Here is a 15,073-nt window from a genome sequence, read left to right as displayed (position 1 = left end):
ATGCCCATATCCTGACATTCTGGCAGATAGCTTAACTAATTGGTGCCACCTGGTATGTGGCTGCTTGGCAACTCCCATGATAGGCTGCTGTGAAAAAGGCAAACTGTGACAACCATGGGACTGTTGCAACTTGTTATTAGTCCAAAACAAGTAGCAAGGCATAATATGGAGTGAACTCATTTTTGATGGACCAAAATGACAATGATATGACAATGCTGTAAGGATAAACACTCATCTCCTATAACGCAACAGACAGAAGACCCAAATAGCTTTCAGTATCTGAACAGGATGCAAATAAACATCCTCCCATGAAAATGGATATTTATAGGGATATTTGTTCCACTTTTGTTGAAGTTTATGTATTTCTGCTAGAAATGTGTACCCATTTCATACAAAACAATGTACTATATATTTAAAAAGCCACCCATTGGCACCACATTGGGAATCCCTTTGCAGATACCTTGCCGGGGATACCTGAATTAAAACAACTGGGATTTCTTATCTTAGAAAAAGTAAGAAGAGGGATGATAGTGAAATATACACATTTACGTATAGTGAAAAAAAGTGGATAGGAAGTCCTTTTTCTCCTTCTCTCATATGTAACCATGGTCATTACATGAAGTTGAATGGCTAGAGATTCAAGACAGATAAAAGGACTTATTTCTTCAGTGTGCATAGTTAAACAATAGAATCCATTTCTAGAAGTAGAGATGACCATCAATCTGGATGGCTTTAAAAGGCAACTGGACAAATTAATTGAACATAATGCTTATCAATGGCTAATGGTGCTAATGGCTGTATATATGTTGCTGAGGAAACTGGGCATGAAGATGTTGTTGCAACCCCCCCCCAACCCCCACATAGTGTATAGCTAGTCAATTAGTATAAAACTGTACATACTTGCACATAGTGCCTTTTCAAGATGAGAAACTCCATACAAGAATTGCATGCATGCATGCTTATGCGATTATATTTTTCTTAATATACTGTGAGAAATGCACAAAGGACAAAACTAAATATGCAGAACAATTCTTCTCAAGCTTTACAGGAGCTTGTCCCAAGCAAGATGGTTGTACAGCACACACCTCCTACCTTCAAGGCATGAACTGGGAGGCATAATCAACAGAACTAAGTCAAAGAACAGCTTCATATATCCTTCCTATATCTTTTTGAGACTGTCCACATCTAAGTGACTATGTTAAATTTGAAGGTGATACATACAATGCCATATACAGTCCATTTAAAATAATGCTAAAAGGGTATCACCTGCAATCTCACACAGCAAAAATTCTTTTGAAATTGATGCTTGATTAATATCCTAACTATGAAGGTGCAGTCACTATAAAAATGCAAATGTATTCATCAGAGCCCCACCAAATGCAGCAATCTCTTCCTTTTCTATCTGGGCCATGAGAGAAGGTGGCATACAAACGATTTGAAGACTGTCACCTGCAAAATGCAGCTGGTGATCAAGAGTCCTCACTTGATGCTAAGTTCATAGCATGGGGAAAATGAATACTAAAGAAACAATAAAGGCAGCATTAGAATGGGAAAATAACTTGGTTTAATGTGATTCAATTAGAAGGTTGGACAAAAGATTGGTTAAAGAAAAAAGGTGGATTTAGAGATTATACGAAATTTGAAGATATGATAATGGACAAGGAAAAACAAAATACTATGTGGATGAAAAGAACAACAAGCAACATTTTAAGAAGACCAATATGATTTTCTTAAAGTGTCAAGGGAAACAGATTTAAGGAGGAATATTAGTAATGAAAAATGTTAAAATATATGGGATAACATAATATTAAAGTGTGTACCAGTAAGAATAAAGAAAAATTTCTATAAACTAGTATGAAAGTGGTCCCTAATCCTGGGAATTCTATGGATAGTAAATATTCTATTTTATGTTGGAGATGTGGGTGGGGAGTGGGTACTCAATTCCACAAGTGAACACAAGAGGAATCCTAACATAATTGTTTTGGTGATTTTTCAAATTGTACCTGTAGGGGTTGGTTAGTGTGAGGAAATACCAAGCTAAACAATTAACTGAAATTCTATCCATTTTCTTGCTGATCAATCACCAATCATATTGGAGGGAAAAAGAAGAGTTAAAATTTTAGCTTAAAGGCAATGTTAGCTATAAATGAGGTATTCAGTTTGAAGAGGTTGTATAAAATAAAGACAAAATAAGAAACTTTATTAGTCTTAAATGAATTAGAGAAGCAAAATCCCTGAATGAAACCTAAACATAAAAAGTAAAAGAACAGCATCATAAGTTACTTGCTCAAATTACGGATACAGATAGCTGATTTGAAAATGTATGATGTCCAAACATTAAGTTTAACTGTAAAAAGGGCTTGATAAACCAGTCAAAAGAAGAACTGCAGAAGCAGAGAATATATAGACAAAGACACCTCCCTGCCACACACACAGAATGCACATATTTTTGCATAATTTAAGATTGGTCCCAATCTGCTAACAATACTTTTGTAAGATTTTTCAATACAGTTAAATCAAAGGAACAGATAAAGAATAATCATGGTCACTTTCCGATCATTAGGAAGAGAGGAAGCTTGGAGTTTAATATTAAACATGTACCAAATCAAACCCCAGGATTCTGTTACGAAAAATTATTTAAGAAACAGCAGGAATATCCCAGTTACAAGACACTGTTCAGAGGAAATTGGAATGAAGTTCCAAAATGAACCCATGATAGAAGGCACACCATAAGGGAGAGTCAGTACTCATCATTAGCTTTTTAAAAGAATGTTGAGATATGAAATTAACTGATATCTGTCAATTTTATAATTACAATAAAAGTGATTATAGTAGATTATAGTATTTTTCAATTCCTAACCAATCTCACTCAATAGTTATTGTTTCCCCTTATTTCATAAATTACTTCACAATAGCAGAAATAGATCAGAAAATATTATCTGGTCATGCTGCAGTTTATTTATTATGCCAGGTCCTTATGGCAAGATTCACATTTTAAGTGGAAGATTAATGTATTCTGCTGAAGAACAAATATGTAAATTATTGTACACAGATAAATTGAATTACTTATCTGAAACCAAACTAGTACAGGATAAAAATTGTGTAAACACTTGGGAAACAGCAAAAGCGTACATTCAGGGTCTTTACAGAGGAATTTCCTCTATGCTGACAAAGCAGAGAAGAAACTGTAAGATCATCTGGTTGAGATAATTGAGAAGTTAGAGGATAAGCATAAATAAAAATCTGCTGGAATGTATCATAGAAAACCGTAGAAACTGAGAGGGCTCTGAACTTTACAAAATCAAGATACTCTGAAAAGATAGATATACTATTGACCTTGAAGTTAAAAGAACAATGTTACCAGTATATCTATAAAAACTCCAGAGATATACACAAATAAATGGCTGACTAACAGTTTTGTTTCTTTTATACAAATCTAACTCTAACCATCCCCAAATGGAAAAAAAATGAATTCAAATCACCTCATTCTCCCAAAATTATCTTCTGAACACCAGGAACTTTTAAATGTACTCTTTACTATGCAAGAAGTTCAAGCCTGAATACAGTATTTCAAATTTATAAAATTAGCAGAACTGCATGGGCTACCTGCAAAATTCTATGAAGCTTTTTCAGATATTTTGACAGTACATTCCAGAGAGTTGTTTCATGAATGTATTAAAACTTTTATGCTGCCCAGATCATGGAATGATGAAGGTCAGTGTTAATCCATTAAAAAGGGAAGGACCTTCTTTACTATATCTGTATCCAGACTTTAAAATGTTTGTAATGCTGCTGGAAAAGAATGAATTGATTTATATCTGAATATGTCAATAAGGATGCAGAAGGTGCAGTGGTTGAAACCACTGAGCTTCTGGACTTGTTGATCAAAGGTCAGCAATTCGAATCTGCATGATAGTGTGAGCTTCTGTTGCTTTGTCCCAGCTCCTGCCAACCTAGTAGTTTACAAGCACACAAATGCGAGTAGATACATAGGTAGCACTTTGGTGAGAAGGTAACACCATTCCATGTGCCTCAGCATTTAGTCATGCCAGCCACATGAGCACAGAATCTGTCTGCAGACAAATGCAGGCTCCCTTAACTAAGAAACAGAGGAGCAACACCCCCTAGAGTCCGACACGACTGGACTTAATGTCATGGGGAAACCTTTACCTTTTACCTATGTCAATGAAGATCAAATTGGCTTTATTTATGGCTGAATTTTATCAGATAACACAGGAGTGATAGAACTGTTTAATGTGTCACTATGATTATCAAGTCGCTTTGATAGTTTGATAAAGAGAAAGCATTTGATTGGGTTGAATGGGAGGTTTTATTTCAAACCTTAGAAGCATTTGTTTTGGCAACATCCTCACAAAAATTGTAAGACAAAATTATGCAAACCCCAGAGGAATGTAACTCTGAATGGACAAAATTCAAAATTTTAAAACTTGTTTGTGGTATAGGGCAAAGATGCCTATTATCAGCAGTTCTGTTCATTGGGAATCTGATTTCAATCTGCATTTTAGTCCCTGCTTGGCCATGAAGTTCTCCGAGTGTCTTTGGGCAAGACAGTTACTCTCAGCTTAACTGTCTCACAGGATTGTTGTGAGGATAAGATTGAGATGAGGAGAATTACTTGAGTTCCTTGGAAGGAAAAGAGGTAGAATATAAGCTGTTCAGTAAGCAGTACATCAACAGAATACCTACTCTCTCTGAAAGACACATGGAAATTGAAAGACTGTGGGATGAAGCACATGGACAGTTGAATCAAATTATGATACACCACTGCAAATCTACCCATCTACCCTCACTTCCAAAGACTTGCCTGCTGCAATACAGAGAACCCAGGTGGAATATGCTGGGAGAGCTTTACTCCCCAAGCCCCATCCAACCAGGTTTGCATGATACAGGCCAAGCTAGCCCATTCATTTAGTATCAAGTCCTGAATGGAAGTTGTTGCCCCTTCACTGACATGACCTTCAGCAGCAGTACCTTCAATCCAGGCAGACGCATCAGGGCTACTAAAGCTCTCTGAGATGGGTGACTGTTTGAGAGCAACCAATACCCTGTTGTGCTCTCTATTCCCATGATCATCCAGCTAACTTCCACTATTTCATCTCCCTTTGCCCTTGGCTACCTTCACTTCTGTGCCTTTTTAAAATCCATCTCTTCCAAATATACAGGCAATTCAGCCACTCTTTCTGTTCAACAGATCAGATGGCCCTTAAACTGAAAGTGACTCTGCCAAATAAGCAACACCAATATATAGACACCAAGAAGTGCTGTAACTGAATGTACTGCCAACTGGCACTAGCCAGTAAACAATCCAATCCTATTAACTGATCTAAAATACAAATTCCGTTATGAGGTCAACACTACCACATAAAAAGCTGTCAAAACTGGATTATCCCATATTGTTAACTTAGTGTGAAAATATGACAAAGTTCACATGACACCACACTGTGGTTAGCTAGCTGGGGTGTGGTCTCATGTCATGAAAACCCAAATAGTTGTCGCATGTGGGTTCTTTTGCCTTTCCAACATATGCAGTCTTTCCTAGTCTATTACTCTGTCAGCTTAAATTTGCTGGATAGATTTTTCAAAGCAGCTATTTCTTTTGACAGCTGTCAAAAGGTAGGTATTTAGAAATGAGGATGGGATGTAGGTCTCCATTTTCCAAAGTAGTGTCCTGTAACAGCAGGGGATTGGACTCTATAGCCTTCATACCCCCTTCTAACTCTACTATTCTATGATTTTATGAGTACCTGGAGACTCACAGAAGCATGGAAAAAGCAGACCTCACTGTAAGGAGATGTACTTGCCACCCCATTTCCAGGCCAAAATCCCTTCACCGCATTGCTTTTAAATAGCTCATCAAATGACAACTGTCAGCAATGCACAAACCATATGCAGCCTCACTCTGTCAATGTTCATAGATATTACCTACTGTATTTTGACAGCAGACACCTACCAGAACATTGGCCAGGCAAGACTTACATTTTAGGCAGTTGTACAAGCAGTCAGACTTTTTATTTAATAAATACATTTTATACTACCTAATAGCCCAAAGACTCTCTGTGAAAGACTGAGCAATAGCAATAACAATTGTACTCATAGTCATACTTCAAAAAAGATTAAGATTGTTAATTTCTGTTACCCCCATATTTTTAACTAGAATAATGAGCCAGTGATGGTTGCTCCAAAGTGCTACTTGGACATCAGTGGAGTGACTATCAATGGTAGTGGCACAGGTCTCTGGGAAGAAAGAAACATAGAAAAATGGGTAACAACTGGAGTAGGAAGTGTGAGACAAAGAGGGTTCTGTAACATAGGATCATGAAATGCCAGCTGGAGGACTAGTAATGGGGAAGAAGTAGGAAAACAATCCACAGTAAGCCCTATCATCTGCTATGCACATCATAGACTGTTTTGCAAAGATGCCACACTGTATCGCTAATTTGTAGGATGGGTTATCATGCTGTGAGAACTCATTCTATAGATTAAACTGCAGCTGACATTGCATTCCAAATCTCTAAAATTTCTTAATATACCTGGAACCTAACACCATTTAGCCAAAAAGAGGTGCGAAATATTTTGCTTTTAAAAATGTTTCAACTGACTCATTCAAGCTGTGGTGTTGGAAAAGGCTCCTGTGCATTCCATGGACAGCAAGGGGGATGAACAAGCAAGTGCTGGAGCATATTAAACCAGACATATCCCTGGCTTATAACAAAGCTGAGACTCACTTATTTTGGTCACATCATGCAATCAAGCTCGTTTGAAAAACATATAACACTTGGAATGCTCAGCAGCAAGAAAAAAACAGGTCGCCAAAGAGTGAGGTGGTTAGACTTCATCAAAGAGAGCGTAGTTCAGCTGAAAAAGGTGGCACTGGATTGAAAAATGTGACAAGATTTGGCCCATAGGATTGCTTATAGTCAGACACAACAGAACAGAAAGTTCTGAAAGGCATAAAATAAGAGAATGCTTAGGTAGAATGCACAGGAAATTCAAAGCAAGATGCAAATTTTGGCACATGCAACTGAGCTGGGAAAAGTGGACTCCTCTGAGCCTGCCTCCACACAAAAGTGAAGGGAGCTAGTCAGACTAGATTTAAATCATGGTTTTCTACATAATTTTCATGCATGCCTGCCTCACCCATATGTAGAGGAACTTCATTAAAATATTCCCAAAATGGGAATATTACCCCTCAGTCTCCTCAAGGCTAAACATGCCCAGTTCATTCAATCTCTCCTCATAGGGTTTTGTTTCAAGTCCCCAAATCACCCTTGTTGCCCTGCTCTGAACCCTTTCCAGCTTGACTGCGTCTTTCTTGAACTGTGGTGCCCAGAACTGGGCTCAGTACTCCAGATGAAGCCTAACCAGTTCTGAGCAAAGGGAAACTAGTACCTTACATGATTTGGAAATAATATTTCTATTAATGCAGCCCAACTGATCCTCTGCAATTCCAAGATCCTTCTCACTTGCAGTATCGCTGAGCCAAGTATTCCCCAGATGCATTTATTTACTTTTCCTAGGTGCAGAAACTGGCATTTGTCCCTACCTGATTGCATTCTGTTCTTTTCAGCATAGTGCCCCAACCTATCAAGATCACTCTGAATCTTCTTTGCGTCATCTGGTGTATTAGCTATCCCATCCAGTTTTGTGTGATCTGCAAATCTGATAATTGTTCCCTGCACTTCCTCATCCAGCTCATTAATAAAAATGTTCAAGAACACTGGGCACAGGACTGAACCCTGTGGTACCCCACTTATTACCTCCCCCCATTTTGAGAAGGTACCATTGAGACTCTTTAAGTTCAATTCTGTAGACAACTGTGTATTCACCTGTAATTTTTCCATCTAGCCCACTTTTGGCTAGTTTGCTAATCAGGACATCATGGGGCATTTTGCCAAAAGCTTTGATGAAGTCAAGATATATTATGTCCACAGCTTTCCCATAGTCCACCAGGGAAGTTACCCAATCAAAATATGAAATCAGATTGGTCTAGCAGGATTTGTTTTTGACTAATCCATGTTGGCTTCCAGTAATCACTGCATTGTTTTCAAGGTGTTTGCAGACTGACATCTGCTGCAGAATTTTCCAGGGACTGATGTCAGACTGACTGGTCTGTAGTTCCCAGGTTGTTGTTCTTTTCCTTTCTTGAAGATAGGGACAACATTAGCTCTTCTCCAGTCTCCTGGCAATTCCCCTGTCCTTTCATTTCTCAAAGATAATGGACAGTGGTTCTGAGAGTTCCTCCACCAACTCCTTTATGATTCTAGGATGCAGTTCATTGGGCTCTGGAGATATGAACTCATTTAATCCAATTAGATGATCCTTGACCATTTTCCTATCCATCTCGTGAAGCCATTCTGCTCCTTCAGCTTCTACTTCCCGTTCGTCAAGAAAGTCATAAACCTTCTTTTGAAGACTGAGCCAAATTGAGCACTTCTGCCTTTTCTTTGCCATCTATTATCATTTTGCCACCTTTGTCATCTGTTACCCACACTGAGTAACTGAACCCCCATTTCTTTCTTCTGTCTTTTACTATGGACATTATTTGCAGAAGGCTTTTTTGTTGCTTTTAGCATCCCTCACAAATCTTAGTTCATTCCTATCTTTAACATTCCTGATGCCATCACTGAAATTCCTTCTTCTTTCACCTGCACCTCTGCATGCCATTGGAACACAGCCTGCCCCTGCTCCAATCTTTTATGAAATGCTATATGGCCGCCAGGCTGAAAGAGGTACGGCACACATGTTTTAGATTATTAAAATCTGCTTCAACAATTTTCTCTACTACTATGAGTGGGGACAACACACACCATAAAGCAGTACTGTTTTCCCTGATGCAAACACCATGACACAAATTAAAAACAAAACACAACCACAAGGATTGTTATAGTGCACCCAGACATCTAATGCTAGCTGCCTATACAAGTATTCATATTGAATTATATGGCTGTGCTCATACTAACCTTTGCCACTCCTGCTCCAGTGAATCTGGCCTCCAACAGTTCCTGCCGTCGTGGATCCAGGCTATGCAGTTCTTCCATCATATCTGCTAATAAAGATAATAATTCACCATAAGGAAAATGTTCTAACATTAAATATTTGAATTAAAGCTTGTCATGATACTGTTTAAATCTTAAAATGAATCTAAAGGAACATTAATTGCAGTAAAGCAACCATATACACATGCATTTGGCATTACAATTTTGTCATGGCATAATTACCACGGAAAAGTAACACTTATTTTTACAATGTCTATTTCTTGATTGAGATTTAGCTATGCACCACACATGCACATCACACGCCACAATCCTTCCTTTCTCATATGTAACTGTCAGCACAATCTAAAGTATGTCTAAACAGGAGAACGTCCTACAGCTGAGGTGGACTGAAAGTTGTAGATCTGCCCCCAAAGCCTTTGGGGGCAGGTCTAATCCTTCATGGGGCTACATCTTTATTTTTCTCTACTTGGATAAAAAGCACAGTTAGTCCCCCAAATGTTCCTCTTTTTCATCTCAAAGAAAGCCTGTAAGACACCATTTTGAATGCAATGCTATCAGAAGAGAATACAACTGCAAGGCCACCAGAAGCAAGAGAGACAAGACAGTAAGAGAGAAATGAATGGCAGCAGTACTGTAGTTACTCCTCATGTGATTCAGGAATAGCTTGCAGTCCAACTAAAACTGATTGGACATTAGTCTCGACAGAAGCATGACTAACTCAACCTGGATCTATTGTATATAATCTATATAAACTCTATATAATCTACTCTTAACCCTCTAAATCACTAGAGTAGTTGTGGATCCTAGCAGATGTTTGACATAACTTTGAAATTTTTTTTAAGCAGTCATGATAGTCAACTTTCTGATCTCCACAATCACTGTTCTTGGCCATGTTACACAAAAATAACAGCAATGACAAAAATGCACCCCCACATTAAAATATTACAAGGAGCTACTGGACTCCAGGAGTAAATTTTGCCTTTAAACCCTACATTTTACCTGGCTTCAATTCTACTCTCAACTGGATTTATCTGGACACTGGAGTTAACACTCTTACAATGCAAACTTACAAATCTTTAAAAACCTTACTGTTGCAATGTTCTATTTGGTGAAAACTCTATCAGGTTATGGGAGCACACAGGATGTTTCACTATTTACTATAAGCTCAGTATTTTACCTATAGCATTTGATTTTTGTTTTGCTTTCTCATCTGTTATGAACCACTATTTCTTCTATGTATTTTACATTTTCTTTTCTGTTTTCTCTTTATGTTAATACTGTAAGGCTTAATGTACCCTCAAAAGTTTGTGCATTATGCTATGCCATTAAAATCTATCCTACTGCCACACTGGAGTTATTTTGAAATCAATTCTTTATTTATTACAAGCTAAGAATTTAAAGGAGTCCACAGAACCCCTATAGCAGGCTGATGCTGTGAAAACAAAACTACAGGTGGATTAAATTGCAAGATTAACTACTTCAGTCCTGTAGTACCCATAACTAAGTGAAAATGGGGGTGATCACCTCTGAAGTACTTGTTTGACCCAAATATACTTTTCTTTCAAAGAAAAATGCTGGTAGTATCTCATACACCCCTTAAATGTTCAAACAGGTGCTATGGATGCTGCATTTACAAATCTCTTCTATCAAAATACAAACATGTTTTCTCCGCACAGCTCAAAATTACAGTTCAATCTTCTATTATTAGCCACACTTTACACCAAACCAGTGATGGAAATACTACTTTTGCTTCCCAAGATAAATTATATTCTCCTTTGAATATTGTATGGTCTGATAGCCTCCTTAACCAATCTTGTTTGACCCAGAAGTTTGCTGATGGATCCTTCTCTACCTGCCATGCACACAAATGTGCCAACTAACTTCCTTCTGGTAGTACATGTTTCCTGCCATGCCTTCTATTGAACCTGATCGCATTTGGCACCCTACATCCCTCTTCATACAAAGAACCCATTGGATCAAGGGTCCTACAGCAGCTATGTACACCCTTCCCCATATATAAGGCCAAGATCCTTGAAATTTAAAGAATTAAAATTTAAAGAATTTAAAAAATCCAAACAGTTTAATTATTCATGTGAATTCACTCTTCACAGCAGTTACCAATAATGATGTCTAGAAACAATTAAAACTTAGCATGCATTTACAATAAACTGAAGCAGTTTGTTTCTAAAAACTCATATTCAAAACAACTAGAAATATGGCTGACCAAACATTTCAGGTTTTTTCCACTTCTATTTAATTTTCCAAACTCAGCAATAGGTAGGTGCTCATGTAATCAAACATTACTACAGAGCAGGATCTTTACCATTCTCTATCCTGCAGCTCCTAACTTACCTGCTCAAATGTTACGAAGCTAAAAAAATGCCATAGAAATGAAAGCATGAACACTAAGGGAAGAAAAGGTATTTTCTTCTCCTTTCCAGTTCATGCACAATGTCCCAGACATAGCTACCATGAACTTGATTCCTGAATGGTACCCATGAACACTAAGCAGAACCAGAGGCCATGACAGAAACAGTGGGGGAGGGGGAATAGAATTCCTGAATCATTTCCACTGTTTTTGAAACATATAATTAGAACTGATTTACAAAGGACAGCGTAGCAAAATGCATTGGGCCCAATGATTCACTTATTCCTGAATGCATTGTTCCCAGAACTATTTGTTCTACTTTTATTTCCCCAGCTAAAAGATAAAGTATTGAATTGCTCTGCATCCAGCACATGCTTATAAGGAATATTCCTGAAGGGTAAAAGCCCTTTAGAAAGGGGAGAAAAAACACACTGACATCATAGCAATTGTTCTGTTTACTCTCCATTTTGTCCCCATCACCATTTCTGCAGAAGTGGCATCAGTGTAATTTTTTTTAAAGTTCACCACTAAGGGAAAATGCAGTGAACTTTTTAAACACAGACAGGGGTTAATATACCAGGTCACATAAAAGATTGTCCCCTTTCATATGAGTCTGTCTGTCCACTAAAATCTTCTGGAGGGATCTTTTCTGTGTAGCACCTATATCAAAGTTGTGTCTGTCTGTGATGCAAGGGAGAACTTTGTTGATAAATACTCCCAGGCGCTGAAATTCCTTATCTCAGGAATTTCTTTTTGCCCGCTCTTTGTTGGTCCTCCATTACTGAAGCAGGACTTGCTTCACTGGCAAGCATTTGACTATTATTAGGTTTTCCTTTTTCAACCATTTTGTTACCTTTCTGCTTCTGACATTTTAGTAATCTTGTAGTAATCACATTGTTAGCCTCATAGATCATTGTGATTAACATAGAGGCAGGATACAAATATAAATAAGATAGCTTACTGTGTATTGCTGATGGCACTCATAAGAACATCCTATGAATATGTCTGTGAGGTTTACAGCTTTAGCCAAACTTTTGTTTGGAAATAAAAGGTATATTGCAATTTTAAGATCAGGCGATTTGTTAGAATGTGAAAAGTTGTCCTTATTGAGCATACATATATACATTCTCAAATGGCCCCTAAATAGGACTACTGAAAAGGCTCAATAAAAAAGGAATCAACAGAAAAGGCCATGGAATCTACAGAATTACCAGACGCACAAGTTAAAAGCAAATCACACAAAAGTGAGTTTGTCACCCCCTCCCCCAGGGGCTTCTGAACTCCTAAGGTAGGCTGGTATCTGTAAAAACCATTTGTGCATGTTTTAAACAGATGTATGATTTCCCCCACACACGCACAAACACAGCACATGGAATTCCCTTAAGTGGGAACTGAGAATCTCTAGCAAGGACAGGTGTCCACCAGAGACTTGGGGTGGGGGAACAGAATAAGAAATAGCTTATTCATTTTTATAGGATTTTAAGTACTGCACAAACATATAACCCACCTCCATATATAAATCTACCAAGACTCACAAGGTGGCATCCCACTCTAGCTCTGATTTTCCACTATACCCATAAACAATTTTATTTTGCTCTGTAACCTGCACCCCATCTCTTAGGTCTGCTTTCTTATTATATGCTCCAGTGTATACTAGTACATATACTTTTGAATTCTAATTGCTGGAAAACACCAGTGGGAAAACACTCATGCCCAGCTTGTCAGTTTCCCTTAACCACCTTGTTGACCAATTGTGGCAGCAAAATGCTGCATGAGATGTAGGCCTCTGGTCTGATCCCAAAGGGCTGCTCTTAAGAACATTTTATGGAAACATCAAACTACCACATCAGAACTTACCCATTTCAAATGAAAAAGTAGGTTGCTACCCTAAAGGCTCTTTGCACAGACCAGTTACCAAGAGATAGATACATCAGCTCTTAAAGGCAACAGTTACTTACAAGAACCCTGCTCACTACAAATCACCCCATTTAAACTTAAGAAATGGGAACCATCCCTAGTAATTCCGTGGGCAGTGACAGAACTTTTCTCTTGTACAAGCAACCATTTAACAAATATATCCACCCAAACTTCCAGCCATGGCGACTCCCACTCTTGATAGCCTCGCCTCCCACAAGGACGTGGTCGGTGCTATCTCACTCCCCCCTGCCCACAGGACACTCCCAAAAGTCCCCACGCTTCTAGGCCGAGAATTCAGCCCCTAATACTAGGCCTACCCAGAGCCTCGGTTGACACCCCCTGTCCGTCCGTCCGTTCACTCACAGGGGTGCGCGCGTCCCCCTCCCCGCCCACACAAAGTTACCATGGTAACGTATATTTTCTTTCCCCCACCATCTACAGGCGCGAGGGCAGCTCCCCCACCCACCCACAACCGACAAGAACGCTCCCATAGCAACGACCCAGGCACTCGCCCCCAACACAGCTCTCCCTCTCTAAGCCCTTAGATGCACCCCCCCTTAACTTAGCAAGGTAGGCCTGCCCCGAGGCCTACACGCGAAGCGGCAAATGTGGTCGCCACAGGCAAGTATCTGCCTCACCCCCACCCAAATACTACCACTACTCGTACTTCTACTACTAAAATTCTTTACGGATTTTTTAAACCACTGGAAGAGCAGAAATTGCTCCCTCCCCGCCCAAAGGCCTACACGTATACACACGCAAGTGTAGGGGTACCGCCGCCCCCCACAACGTTACCATAGTTACCTGAACCCCTTTCCTTAGGTTTTACTCATTGGGGGGCGCCCTCCCTTTCCTTCCGCAAGGTTACTATAGAAACCAACGAGGGATGGGGTGGGCTCTCAAGGCCTATAGAGGCCGATCCCCCCCAAGACGTTACCACAGCAACTAAAGAGAGGGGGGAGGAGAAAAAACAGCCCTAAGGCCTACATACCCCTCCCTCAAAAAATACACACAAAACCACCACAGAAGGTTACCTCGGCAATTCCAGAGACACCTCTTCCCCAGCCCCCGAGGCCTACGAGCGAGAGAGGAAAGAAAACCGGCCTGCTCATCAGCCAGCCACGGCCTGGAAGGACGACGGAGGGAAGTGAGTCTCTTTTTCCTCAGTGGAACACGGGACGCGGTCTCACCTGTGGTGGATCGGCTAGGCTCCACTTCTGCCTAGCCAGTTGCGGGGCCTTTTTGCTACAAGGAGAAGATAGGGAGGGAGAGAAGGAGGGACCGCTGGAGGAGGAGGGGGGGAGCAGCTGCGGCGCTTTCTCAGCAGACACCAAGAGTGATGCAGGCCGCAAAATCCTCGGCCTCACGTAGACTCCGAGCCCGGCAAAGTCAATCTCGTTCCCGGGAGGATTGAGGGACTCTCCACCTTCTTTTCCCCAAGGAAGGGTTAGAGAGGAAAGGAAAGTGGCTAGCATGGGGGGGTTGCTAAAAATAAAAAGCTATTCAGGTGTGTGTGTAGAGTTGCAAGATGCGATCAACGGGGGCGGGGTGGCCCCCCACATTTCACTCCCCCCAAACTGTACACCCCCTTTCCCCGCCCTTCTTTACTTAGTCATTTTTTTAAAGCCCGGCCCCCGGATCGATTGGTGCAAATAAAAAAAACACCACTTGTGAAAGCGCGTATTGTCTCGCGAGATTTGCACGGGTGGGAGGGGAAGTTGGTGCTAGTGAGAAAAGGTGGGGGAGGGGTCGGGTCAGTACGAGGAGGTGC

At 39.9% G+C, this 15,073-nt stretch overlaps 1 protein-coding gene across 6 annotated transcripts in view; it reads right to left on the bottom strand.

Moving 5' to 3' along the window:
• Positions 1–14,821, bottom strand: part of TLK2 (tousled like kinase 2) — a 64,711-nt gene extending 49,890 nt beyond the window's left edge. Inside the window, exons 1-2 of one of the 6 annotated variants that reach the window (XM_044447042.1) lie at positions 14,337–14,821; positions 8,982–9,064 (exon numbers count right to left, since the gene is read on the bottom strand). In XM_044447042.1, the coding sequence (XP_044302977.1) occupies positions 8,982–9,062 (81 nt within the window). In that variant the 5' untranslated portion in view covers positions 9,063–9,064; positions 14,337–14,821. Of the gene's footprint in view, positions 1–8,981; positions 9,068–14,336 lie in introns of all 6 variants that reach the window. The other 5 variants (XM_044447037.1, XM_044447036.1, XM_044447038.1 and 2 more) reach the window with 5 other exon arrangements.
• Positions 14,822–15,073: the final 252 nt, after the last annotated feature.

Source organism: Varanus komodoensis, unplaced genomic scaffold, assembly GCF_004798865.1.
Source record: "Varanus komodoensis strain SLA01 unplaced genomic scaffold, ASM479886v1 scaffold50, whole genome shotgun sequence".
Taxonomy (NCBI): domain Eukaryota; kingdom Metazoa; phylum Chordata; class Lepidosauria; order Squamata; family Varanidae; genus Varanus; species Varanus komodoensis.
Note: the sequence above shows the minus strand (reverse complement) of the source record. Positions and strands in the feature narration are given on the sequence as shown.